Source organism: Parasteatoda tepidariorum, chromosome 3 (assembly GCF_043381705.1).
Source record: "Parasteatoda tepidariorum isolate YZ-2023 chromosome 3, CAS_Ptep_4.0, whole genome shotgun sequence".
Classification (NCBI taxonomy): domain Eukaryota; kingdom Metazoa; phylum Arthropoda; class Arachnida; order Araneae; family Theridiidae; genus Parasteatoda; species Parasteatoda tepidariorum.
In genome coordinates this window covers 91,221,993-91,235,491 of record NC_092206.1, presented here as the reverse complement: position 1 = coordinate 91,235,491, position 13,499 = coordinate 91,221,993, and the positions used below count along the sequence as shown (strand labels likewise).

Genomic DNA, 13,499 nt, shown 5'->3' with positions numbered 1-13,499 from the left:
TAAAAATATTTTTTGGGTGCTTAAAAAGTGCTTTAAAANTTTTTTTTTTTTTTTTTTTTTTTTTTTTTTTTTTAAATCTGGCTACGCACCCTGTAGAAATCTTTTCTCTTCTCTTTTTTTTTTTTTTAATTTTTACCAAGCTGCCAGCAATCTTACTTTTTGGTGATATGTAATTTGTAACTGTTTATTGCTGTAATAAAAATTTTTTTTTAAGAAATGAAACATAAGTTTTTGAATGAAATTTGTTTTTATCAGTTTCTGTCCATGCAGAGGATGTTTCAGTCCCTCAATATAGCCCTTATCAAACCATATTCAGCTCCTGGGTAGAGGGTGAAACGTTGTAGTATGGATGAGACGATGAGGAAGACTTCCATTTGTCCCAAAGACTGACCTACACAGTCTCTTTTACCTAAAATAAATAAAATAATCTCTTCAAGTATGGTGAGTACAAATTCAGCAAATATGATATTTTTACAACTGTCACTAGGTGCGCAGGACTGCACACGTGTCTTCTATGTGACGGTTTTGTGGTTTCCGCGTCGACAGGCCTGGGTCTTGAGGACCTCCGGATGTGAAGGGGAGAAGCTACGCAGTGGTCGTAAATCTGCTTCGCGGGTCAGTTGGCCACCTGCGGTGACCAAACTGTCATGAGTTTGTAACAGTTATTCATGACTTTTATTTTCAGTTTTGCTTGTCTTTAAATAGCATTCTCCGTGTTAATTATGAAAATGCAAAATATTTTGCAGAAATGATCTAATTTTTTATATTAATTTTTGACAAGTTATCCCAACGCTTCATCGTTTTGGCTGATGAACACAAGCAAAAATAATAATTTTTATCAGAGTGGGAAAATCTAGCAAAATTAGCTTTTTTTTTTCTTCCAAAAGTTGAATAGCTTTTTAAAAAATGTTTAAACTTTTTATTCGTTTTAAAGCCCGTATACTTTTTCCGTAAAACAGTATTTATAATTTAAAATTATACCTTTGCTTTGAGTTAGGAACTCAAAAATAGTTTATTCTATTATTTTATTTTCATTGGTGAAGGAGCTTCGAAAAATACCCTTAACTGGACAGAGAGAGAGATGCAAAATATATCTACCGACTGACGCTGTGCGAAATGACGTCATCCTCTCCTGCCTGCGTAAAAATATAAATTTGTTTTGTATGAAAGTGTTATTGAAAAAAGATTAAACACTTCATTTGTAGTTAAAAAGAAATTAAGTTATTGGAAAAACATGATAAGTGATATTTTGACTTCACACAGATTTCTAGATTTAAGAAAAAATATGGTTGACTTATTTAATTTTCAAACATTGAGTTTTGACTTTTAACAGGGTTTCGAATTTACAATTCAATGTGAAACTGGTTTTATATAAATTAATTAAAGTCACTTAACAGGTTTCTATACAATGTAAACGTAGTTTTATCAAATATAATGGAGTGTCAATATATTTCGGTATTTGTGTATAATGTCAAACGGTTTTTATAAAATGACATTTAACATGTTTCAAAATTTCTGCACTACGTCAAATCGTTTTATGAAATTAAACATAACGTGTTTCAATGTTTCTTATATAATGACAATTCAGTCAAATTTAATAAAACGTCATTTAACATGTTATTCCAATTCATTCCTTAAATATTATTGTATTAATTACCTAGACTGAAAGGGTAAGGACCCTCTGTTTTAATTCTTTTTCCATCAGTGTCTAGAAATCTTTGTACGTTAAATTTCTTTGGCTCCGGGTATAGTTCTGGATCATTGTTAATGGTCCATAAGTTGGCCACAAATATACTTCGCTCTGGAATACGATAGCCATTGATAGTAGTTTCTTCTGTAAAGATAGCATACGTATTATAAATTCAGATTCAATCGCCAACACAAAAAAAGTGCTTCTAAGTAGGAATCGAAATTTTTACATATATAACATCCTTTTCACACACATACATACATACACGCGCAAGGTTGCCAACTGCTCGATTTCGGGGGGGGGGGGATTTTATTAAGTGGTAGAGAATCGAAACTGAAATTTCCATAATTTTAATTTATTTTTCGAATATTTAAATAGGCTATCTACAAAATTATTTCAACAATGTAACACGTTACATCAATATTCGAATTATTTAAATGAGAGTTTACTAATTCGAGAATCCACTCATATTTTTCTACCACAAGTAAAATATATTCCTCAGAGCAAGCAAGTTGGCGTCCCTGTATATATTTACATCGAAGAGCCATTACATTATGACCACCCTCCATCTATAACAGTGGGCTTGCCCAGGCTTTCATGGTTTCTCGCCCAGGAACAATGTTTTCATGTGGCACATTAGGACCCATAATCCTTATAGAACAATCTCTGAAGTCTGTAAGCTACTTGAACATAGTTGCAGACCAGGTTCACCCATTCATGGCAACAGTTTTTCCTACGGGGGATGGTGTTTACCAACAGGTTAATGCACCATGTCATAAAGGTCGAATAGTCATGGATTGGTTCGAGGAACATTCCAGTGACTTTCAAGTCATGTCTTGGCACCCAAATTCACCTGACCTTAATCCAATAGAGCAGTTGTTTTCCTACTTGGAAAACCAAATTCGTGCTGCCACACTACCCCCTCCCAATGTGAGGGAATTGCAGGACCAGTTGGTGAACGCTTGGTACCAGATACCTCAAACTGCCTATCAGCACCTTGTGGAATCAATGCCACAGCGGGTGCTAGCAGTTTCGAGGGCTAAAGGTGGTCCTACATGTTATTAGCAGGGTTTTCATAATGTAATGGCTCTTCGGTGTATATATATGTATATACTGAAATACAGCAAGGAAGGAGGAAAGAAAAACTACCAATGAAAAATTTTTTTTAAAAGAAAGAAATGTAATTTTCGTTATCTTGTGTTTCCTAACTTAATTTTTTTTTAATTTTTGAAAACTTTTGAATTTTTCAGGTAATTTTTCTTTTTTAGAAGTGTTTTTCAGTTTTATTTCTTTCCCTGTTTTCTTCGTAGTTTTGTCTCATTATATTTATTAATCCTATGTTTTTGAAGCTTATGCGCTTTTAATAAAGCTTAATTATTTTCTTTGTAAATTTCTCTTGTCATTAATTCTTTATGGTGTTATATATATAAGGAAAGAAAACATACTATGGGTAATGATCCCCTTAACCCGGATGTCATTTTTTAAATGAAATTTGTAGAAAGCCCCTTATTCAAAGCTTTCATTAAAAAAAAGTAGAAAAATTGCTAGAAAACTTTTTAAATTTTCAAGATATTCAAATCGGACCTTTTTCATTAGTTATATACGATTCGCTACTAAGTTATGAAAAAATATTTATATGTTTTCCGCGCATGTGCATTATGAAAAACTACTTATAATGCATATATTATACATGCATATATTGTATTGTACATTTCTTGCGCAATTTTAAAACTTTTTCAAATTTTAACATGATAATTTTGATATTATTTAAAAATTGCTTCAAAATTTTTATTTAATTTTATTGAATATTTTAAATTTTAGAAAAAAAATTAGTTTTTTTTTATTTATAAAAATGTCTATATTTTCATAAATACTTACGAAATGTTTTACAATTATTGCAAACACAGTAACCAAATTTATCTCTACCAAGTTCATCGCTATATTGCTTGACATAGGGTATTCGAAAACATTCTTTTTCTCTCTTAATTTATTGCCGGTTTTTCGAATTCTAATGGCTTTAAACTCCATCGAAAAGTATGAGAGATCGCATTATCAGAACACCTTCCTCTTCGTATTGCTTGAGAAATTTAAAGAAATGTCAAAAACTGAAAGTGTCTCTTCAATTATTGTTGAATAATGTATATGTTACTGTGAATGACCGAAATCAGGAGAATGTTCACCGGTGAATGTCCGAAATATTTGTTATATCAGATTTGATATTAATTTATTCGNATTTAATTACAACTTGATTCTGATTTTGTACGAATGCTTTTCTGAATCACCCGTCCCCAAGGAGTTAAGACCTAGTATGTATTTCGGACATTTACGAAAGTAACTATATGATGTCAACATTCACCGATGGAAGTTAACAACCACTAATTTCGGTCATTCACAATAACATATTAAATAATAAGATTAATTCATGGATTAAATTTTAAACTGAAAAAAAAAAGTTGATCCACTGTAATCCATGTGAGAAGCTATCATGTCATGCATCAGAATTCTGAGGTATAAAATATAAATAGGTTTTAAGTAAGAAAAATAACTTCTGCACCCTTGAAATTTAATAACTGAAGTTAAATACGCCAGACAACTAAGGATTTTAAGTTCATAATTTCGGAACGAAAATTCTCTCGCAGAGTAATATGACGTACTCTGGGGCGGTACTAATCTAAGTACCGTCTCAAATAAGAAAATTAATTTTAGTCCTGCATGGATGGTTGACCGAATGTTGACAATAACAAGCTTCCTAAAACTGGAAGGAATTAAAAAAATTTCCGGTGTATCTTTCCGCTTATGAGGCGATGTGTGAACAGGCTTAATATTCTAAGAAGTTTTTATAATGAGATTTGTGTTTAAATTTAGGCTTAATTTTACCATTCATAAGAGTTTTCTGTAATTTATATATTCTAACAGGTCATGAGACTAAAAAAAATTTAGCAAAATTAATATCACAGCATAAATAAAGTGTAAGGTTAGCCATGTTTTAAGTGTTATCCTTTATTTGGCTATATTTGTGCAAAATAGCACAGTTTGTAGCATCATAGCAAGCTTGCAGAGTCTTCCGAATTCATTTGTTGTTTCGTTGGTTGAAAGTTAGATTGAAAGAACGCGTTACATTGAAAACATTAAAAGTATAATAATACTGGATGGTGCGTTTTTTCAAACTTAGGCGCAAAATCAGCTGGAAGCGGTAATCCAGAAGTCTTACTACGAATTTTAACCACTATCGCCATCTGCGCTTAGCTTTACACGGTTAATCATCCATAGCTCTTACTTACTGAAGTTGCAGTAATGGGTTGTTATGCTGAATGGCAAATTAACTCTGTATAACTCTTGTAAGAATGCCTGGAAGTAGGGTAAGTTTTGCCTGTCCAGCCAAGAGGGTAGTCTTTCTTTACCCACTACAGCATCCAGTTCTTTTTGGACCAGCATTTGTTCTTCAAGATGTTTGCTCGCTTCTACCAGAAGGCACATGATGGCGGTGGTCACGGTTTCAGTTCCCTCCATTATCATGTTCATCGATATGGAGATCAATCTAGGGACTGCAGAAAAAAAAAAGAAGAAAAAATAGATCACTGAAGACTATTGCATTTATACAAGTAAAATAAGTAAGTATGGATTATGAAGGATTACGAGTAAGGATTTCAAATTAATTTTGTCCCGAAAGCGAACATATTTTTTATTTCATAATGACAGTTTTATGTTAGTTTATTTTCTGTTTAGATATACAGGTGTACAAAGATAAAGAACGTACAGGTTTATATGAATGGTGTAGTTTTCAATATAAATATAAACAACAACAATCTTGAGCTGCTTTACTTACTATTAGAAAATATACGACTACTTACTACAGCTTATTCTGCGAGGCGATATTTTCAAACAGATAATTTTTTTTTTTTAATAAAAGAAGTCAGCTTAATAGTTTCCGAGCTCAAATCTGCTGTACTTCATAAGATATTAAGTAATTCTGGTGAGTTTGAAGTGAAAATTTGTTTTACTTATTTATAGATGTATTGTTAAAAAAAAAGGATTTGCTAGATTTAGAAAGAATTCACTTTGCAAAAAACATATGACTTTAACGTATTGCCTCTTTCTACCACTCCCTACGTATAAGAGAAGTGGGGCATTAGTATTCACTGAAATGCATATTAATCGGAATATATCATTGAATTGCATAAATACTGTAAGTTGTAGGGAGAAACCGATTACAGATTTGAAATCAGTGGCGTGAAATTAATCAGGATTCGTTCGAAAATCTCATTAAAACCAATCTAGGTACTGTAAAAGTATACAAAGGGGTATAAATTTGCATGTTTATCGATATGGAAATCAATCTAGGTACTATCAAAGGCTATGAGGGGATATAGATAGATTATTATGTTTTCATCGACATTTTATCCAATTTGAATTTAGGTACTGTATAATAGAACATAAAGAAGTATATGTTGTTTATTAAGAGAAGAAAAAATTCTTTATTGTCACAATTTCCAAATTCTTAGGACATGTTTGAAACAGAAATGCCTCTTACAAAGAGACATTTGAAAATTTTTAACTTATCGAGACTTATTTATAGTTACTAATAGAAAGTTACATAGCCTTTGCAGTTGTTAAAAAAATAAATTGAGAAAATCTTATTTTTTTTAAAAAAAATTTTGCTAGCATTTGAAAAAACGATTGCAAGATGTCGGAAATTTCGTAGTATTTAGGGGGAATTTTCCCAAAAATCTGTTCAGAAAAATGTTTAGACAAAGCTTTGTTAAATACTTTGGTTTTCCTGTCGATATCATATTCCAGCCCAACATGGTCGCTAAACTTGTCTGAGAATGTTTTCCTTAGGCACAGTAGAGCGTTCCTTTGTCGGTGTAATCCCGGAAACTTTCACTAATTCATTAATTTTTACAAGTTAGATATAGTCACTGACTCAAAATAAATCTAAAGTATATATGATAATTAGATTTAATATACATTGTTTATTCAGCACAGTAGTTATAAGTTTGAAAAGGTGGTAAGGCATATTATAAGAGAATTGCATGAACCATGGCTGAAATATCATCGTTTACTAATGAGCTTTCTTTAATTGATTAGCTAGCTATTCGTGAACATTTAAACAAATAATTTTATTCATCAAAATTATCTTAATCTAATTATTATTGGCAAAGATAGCAATTCAATAGGCTCAAAAATAACCGTTTTTCTCATAATTTACTGATTTGGCATTTATTTAAGGCAGGGGCGGATTACCCATTAGGACAGACTAGGATATGGCCTGGGGCGCCCAATGATTAGGGGCCCCCTTAAAAAAATTTTGGAAAATAAATTTAAAGAAATTAAGAAAAACAATGATTTTAAAAAAAATTTTAATATATATTAGTAAAATACGATAATTTTTTTAGTTCTAATTTAACAAAATAAAGTAAAATTAAATTTATTATTATTTTAAATATGCTTTCTCAAATGAAAAGATATATAAATACTTTTATATTTGAATAAATTAAAAATATACGAGAAAAAATTTAATCTAAGGGCCCCAAAATTTGAATGGCCTAGGGCCCAGCGTACTCTTAATCCGCCCCTGATTTAAGGGTATTTAGTTTACATTTTGAGGTTTAAGAGTAAATTTTTAGCGCAAATTGCATTTCTCAATCTAAAAATATGACCATTCTTATCTAACTAAAAAATACTAAAATTTCGGCTTTTTTTTTTTAGAATTTTTGAATTTTTTAGGCAATACACACAGAAGTGATTATTTGATTCGAAAAAAAGGTAGATTTTTGTAATACTTCGTCGACTTCACTCAAAAAACGAGAAAAGAGATTTAAAATAAGGCAACGTGGTTCACAGAATTTTCTATCTTACTTGTAAAAGTGCTGTTCTTAAGTTCACCAGAATCTTTTAACTTTTCCATCTGAGAAAGATAGGCGTCCACGTAATCTCTTTGGTAATTTGGATCAAATGTTCGAACATGTTCATCAATAACCGAAGTTACGGTGTCTTTCAACAGACGTCGCCCTGCACGGACTTCTTTTGACCAAGGCAAATATTTCATCGCAAAGTGTCTTTAAAGAAGAAATCACACTTTAAAACTTCGTTATGGAACAGTAAAATATAATTATATACATTAAAATAAATTATATTAAGCTTCTCATCAAACTGTAAAATGCATCGTAAAACAAAAATTATGCAATACTTAACAACGCGTAAAAACGAAAATTATTCACTGATTTGTTTTCATTTTAACATTACAGTTGCCAAGTGTAGCTAACGAAAGAAAAAATTCAATCCAATTAAGTTTTATTTTTTAACACATTAGTGTTTTAGTCGCCATTTTTCAGTAATAGTTTGTATTTTAATGATGACAGCAAAGAGCAAATTAAATAGAGGCAAAAAAACAGAAGACTTTTCGCTTTGTTCGAAACATTTGAAACGCAATGTTTACAAAACTGACAAAAATTATCAAAAAAAGCCTAATTTTCTTTTAGGATTCAAAAAAAAAAAAAAAATCTTTTCTTTACATTTGTATAAGCAATGCGCATTATAAAACCGTGATTAACTTTTGATTGGACATCTCAATGGTTCGAGGAAATAAACTTAAATAAGGTTTATTGCAGGCAATATTTTTAGTTACGAAATCAGATCCTAAAACGTACTTTCTCCGAATAAACTTACTATCATCTCGGCAAATTTAAACTCGTCTCCCAAAACATGAAAGGTAGCCGCAACATGGTCTCAATAGTTGATATGGTCTCAATAGGTCTGGTCTCAATAGTTTAGTCAGGAGAGTGGTCCCAAGTCTTTAATGTTAGCTTTACTTTTTGCGTCTTTCATTCGAGAATTTTTTAAGTGAATCGAAAACAGTTATAAAATTCAATTATTTCAAGGCATGTAAAAATAATTTTTGAAAATTATTTATATATATATATATATTGATATCATCTTACTTAATTTTAGTTGGAAAAAAATTTGAATTATTAGGAATAAGTATTTTGACTTGACATCATTTTAAGGACAGCAATTTCATATGACAAACTACAAAATTTAAGTGCAATCGGTCGAATAGTCTCTGAGGTAAATTTTGTATTATGACAAAGGATTGTACTAAAATATATACAATGAAAATATTTTAGTAAATACACTTGTAAGGAAAAAAAAAACTAAACTACATGCAGTCATTAATGAATGAAAAGTGAAGGAACTTAACACTTTAATTGGAAAATCAAATTTTTCAAAAATTATAAATTTATTCTTACTGAAAAAAGGGTCCTACCAGCATGAACCGGTGGTCTGCAAAAATGGCTATTAAATCCCGAACCCCTTTGGAGAGTTTCGGAAAGAGGTCACTCTCCTTTTCGAATTTCTTGCCGAACATTATAAGGGCAATGGTACTGTTGACAGCATAAGCGACGTGGAGATCGAAGTCAGCTGATTCTCCTTTCGTCTCTTTTATAGCTTCGATAACTGTCCTCACTTCTTCCTGAATAGTCTCTTCGATTTCGATATTACCGAATCCGAATGCTTTGGCCGAGTGAAGAAAAAATCGCCGATGCTCTTTCCAGGGGGACCCTTCCTCTTGAGTAATTCCTGAAAATTATAATTAGTAAAAAGAATATAGTCACATTAAATGAAACTGAAAATTTTTTTTCGATTATTTTTTTCCCTTGCACATTTACACCTCCTATTGAACGTTTTTTAAAAGTCAGTGCTCCACCAAAGTTCGATCATTTAGAGTTCCGGGCTGGGAACCGCTGCACCAAACGATAAAGTAGTGTTCAAAAATCTAAATTCGAACAACTTCAGTTTAATACCACTCTTATAAATTTATTAATTTTCATAATTTTATTATGAAAATTGATAAATTAATTTTATAAATTTATTAAATGAACAATTTTCATACAGAACAATAAACTTCATTACAGAAGTTTATTGTTGTCGTAAGCTAGGGGTAGGATTGTTCTTGTTTTCCTGATCAAACAATGGGGACCCTATTTCCCAGATTGCGACTAACGTCTATATTTTGGGGTCAAAAATCCGTTGAAAAAAGATATGTTGTCAGAGAAAGTGCATTTTTGTAAGTGCCGTTGAAAAAAAGGTATGTTTTTGTATCTCATTTTGTAACTTAAAATATGACTCATTAATTAGCATATTTAAAGTAACTTCCTCGAACCATTAAGATTAAGTTCGGAAAAACCGATCATTATATCAAAAGCTATTTATGATTTCGCGCACTGTACGTTTATTTTTCGCTCATCAAAGGATAAATTTTGTTCAATTGTCCGGAACAAATTGAAGTGTCTGTAAACCGTGCATTCTCAAAATATCTGATGATTCGAAAAATAATTAATGTCCACGTAAATTAAGACAAATAAGTTTATATATAGTTTTCTACTTTCATACCAAATTACAAAGTTAATGAACAGATGACGCTGATAAACTGCATAAAACGGTTTCGTGTGAGACCAATAAAACTGAAATATTTGCACGAGCGCTTTGCTGATTTTATCTTCAAGCTATAGTGTTTGGTTTTGCAAACGGTGATTGTTCAAAAAAAGAAGGAAAAATCATTGTTTTACAGTACTCATAGGTCCCGCAGTGGACTAATCGCTAAGACACGGTTCCCATCCGATCACCGAAGATAGGGACCGAGGGTGTACGGTATTTGTCCTCTTTAAACTGTGCTACCGTAAAGTGCTCGACTTCGCGTGCAGTTCGTCGGGCTACTGAAGCGGGGGTGCCAGTCCCTCTGCAGAGGATCAAAATTGTGATGGCATGTCTTCGTATCATCCTCAGGGATGTTTCGTAGACCGTTGCCAATAGCCCATTGTGCAGCTCTATTGCGACGTAAATGAACAACAACAACAACAGTACTCATAGTTAACCACGGCATCTGCTGACAAATATTTTAATGAGTGTTAAAAATTAGGTGGGAAGAAAAACTTGCTTACTAAGGAGATCGTAGAAAACCGTGCATTTCTTTTTTTCAACTGATACCTGACGTTGTCGTTTATTTTGAGGACACGTGGTATTACTTAAATCATCAATTTATAAAAACCTGTTTCTTGATCATAACTGAAATATTTAACCTTACATATTCTACCGAGCGCAGGGGTTTGTTTCGACTGGTGATAAATAAAACTGTTTTTTAAAACACCAAATATTTAACAGCCGGATCTGTTTTTAGCATTCAATTACAGCTCAAATAGTAATTTAGTTCACGAGCCTTACAACCTCAGACGGTTTAATGAACTCACAAGAGGATCGCAAATAAAACATTGTTGTGTCTCAGACTAATCTCTACCACTCTCTGCGAGGCTATTTTTATAGGCTGGGTGACGAAACCCCGGTACTTTGGACATGATTCCAGACATTTCTCGTTTAACTTCTAAAATATTAGCCCTATTGCTTTGAAATACAAATTTTCTAGAATTGCCATTTTATCGCCAAGATCATTGCCAAGTCAGCAAAAATGTCGATAAACCAAGAAAGAAAAACATTATATTCTGCTGCAATTTAAGAAAAAACCATTATCTCTCTGAAGAGAGCCTCGTTGCATCTGAGTGCACGCCAAATGGATGCCAAGCTCCTAGCGCGAACAAATTTCAACATCGCGCCAACTCTTCAACGAGGTTGCACAACTTTTCTTTTTTGCTTGATTTCTTAAATCGTGTGAAGTGAGGAAAACAAAACTTATTGAATAATCAAGTAATAAGAAATAATAAAAATATCCAAAAATCGTAACAAATGTACGCCTTTCTGTTCGCATTTAAAGAAACTGAAGAAAGAATAATCAATATTTATTCTTGCAGACGATTTTCTTCTATAGCGAAACGAAAGTAAAAATTCTTTATCTAGCATTTGATTTGTTAAGAGCATGTCAACTGAATACGAGCCATTTTCAATGGTCCAATCAAAAGCAATGCTCTTGCAACGTCATATAGTTGTTTGTTTTTCAAGAACGAATGTTCTCCTTATTTATCGAAATATATCGCCATTCGTAGGATTCCCGTAAAACTACGAGACGATAACCCTTTTTTAATGATTCTATGATATATATCGTAAAAGATAGCACGAATAAAACTTCTATTCGGCGTGTTTAACTTTTAAAACCTTTTATATTGTTTTGAAAGCATATTTGCATAATTTGATTACGAAATAAAACGGAACTATATGCAGTCGTGGATGGTTACTTAAATCCTATATCGCAATGGCCTTTTCTTAACTTGCAACGAAGTATAAGCGTTATCTTCCCTCTAAATTACGTTAGAACAAATTTTAATATTAAACTGTTTATTTTTGATCCCTTTGAGAAATTTAGCTTCATACCAAAAGAATATTCGTAAAATAATACACATATTTACAAATTCGTAACAAAATATAAAAAAGCGTACTTATAAGATTAAAACAAAAAAATAAGGTTCTTTAAATAAAATATTTGAAATACCAATACATACCCATTCCATCGGAAATCCATTCCAATAAATTACTCTCTATTGGCCTACCAATAAATTCATCAGCTCTATTGACCAGAATAGACTTAATTGTTTTGTGTCCATTCAGAACAACAAACAATTTTCCGCCAACTGTCCTAAAACTGAATAAATCGCCATATTTTTTTGCTAAATCTGCAAAATCTAGGTATGGTTTGGGAGTGAGGAAAGGGTAATAGCCAAAAACTGGCAAACCTATCGGTCCAGGAGGTAAATTTCGATTATTCTTCCAGAAATTGACTAAAATTAGAGTAAAAATAAGAAAAATTAGTGCTAAAATAATTGAAGAAAAATCTTCTGAAAGCACCATTTTGTTCCTAATTTAGTACCCAATACGGAAGTGTTTTCTCAAAAATGCGAAATTATGGATGAATGTGATAAAGCGTGTTAGGAGATAATTTATATCGTGAAAGATAATTGCTTTAAAGGTTTGTTCTACTGTAATTAGATTACAATAAACTTCCGCATATTACAATAGATGAAAAAATAATTCGCATTGTTAAATCGTTGGTATATGATACAAAGTTTAAAGATCTTTGATCTACATTTTTGCTGACTTATATTTTTTTTATCAATTTTAATAATTATTATAATTATTTAACTCGCTCCTTGTGCTTGCAAACCATGAGAACTGCTGTGCAAGTTTCTTATAGATCGCTTCGCAATCGATTCAGTATTAATATATTTTAGTTTCTTATTAAACTAATTCTCCAAAAATATAAAACATCTAAGACTTGTGAGACCCTTGATTTATATACCTTTCATTCATGTACAGTGAGAATAAAAAAAGAAATGGACCACCCAGAATAACTTTTGATCTAATGTTTGAATCTTTACGATCTGGGACTCTATCCTCATGGTTCATCGGGGTAACCTCAAATAAGCTAATTAATTAGAGCAGGCGATATTCTAAGTTACTAAATCAGACACAAAATCGTACTTTCTCTGCATAAACATGCCTTTTTATTCAACGAATTCCGATTTCTGACCCCCAAATTATGGGGGATGGTCGCAACCTAAGAAACATGGTCCCCATAGTTTGGTCAGGAGAGCGATCCAAAGTTTGGATCCCATAATGCTAATTTTACTATTTGCTTATTTCACTATTTTTCGAGACATTTTTATGAGAATTAAAAAAAAAATTCAACGACATTATAAAATTTGTTTGTCCAAAGATAATCATTCCATGCAAAAAATTAATTTTAGTAAATATGTATTATTTTATTTAATAATAGTCGAAAAAATTTTAAATTGTAAGGTATAGGATTTCTTACATCATTTTCAAGTAAGTAATTTTTCATGTCAAAATCCAAAATTTGAAAGAA

General features: G+C 31.7%; 1 protein-coding gene across 1 annotated transcript; it reads right to left on the bottom strand.

The window, feature by feature from the left end:
* Nucleotides 1-156: 156 nt before the first annotated feature.
* Nucleotides 157-12,638, bottom strand: LOC107437739 (cytochrome P450 2A13). The gene is made up of 6 exons (XM_016049836.4): nt 12,139-12,638; nt 8,941-9,271; nt 7,550-7,749; nt 4,972-5,235; nt 1,658-1,834; nt 157-409 (listed from the first exon to the last, which is right to left on the bottom strand). The coding sequence occupies exons 1-6, from the start codon at nt 12,482-12,484 to the stop codon at nt 279-281; spliced, it is 1,449 nt and encodes a 482-aa protein (XP_015905322.1). The 5' UTR covers nt 12,485-12,638; the 3' UTR covers nt 157-278.
* Nucleotides 12,639-13,499: the final 861 nt, after the last annotated feature.

Excerpts from the sequence above, each read along its gene's own strand:
- LOC107437739 (XM_016049836.4), bottom strand. The coding sequence starts at position 12,484 with ATGGTGCTTTCAGAAGATTTTTCTTCAATTATTTTAGCACTAATTTTT. Across the intron at positions 5,236-7,549 it reads TAAGAACAGCACTTTTACAA|TCCCTAGATTGATCTCCATA; the intron begins GTAAGATAGAAA and ends TTTTTTCTGCAG. Across the intron at positions 1,835-4,971 it reads AACCCATTACTGCAACTTCA|AAGAAACTACTATCAATGGC; the intron begins GTAAGTAAGAGC and ends CTATCTTTACAG.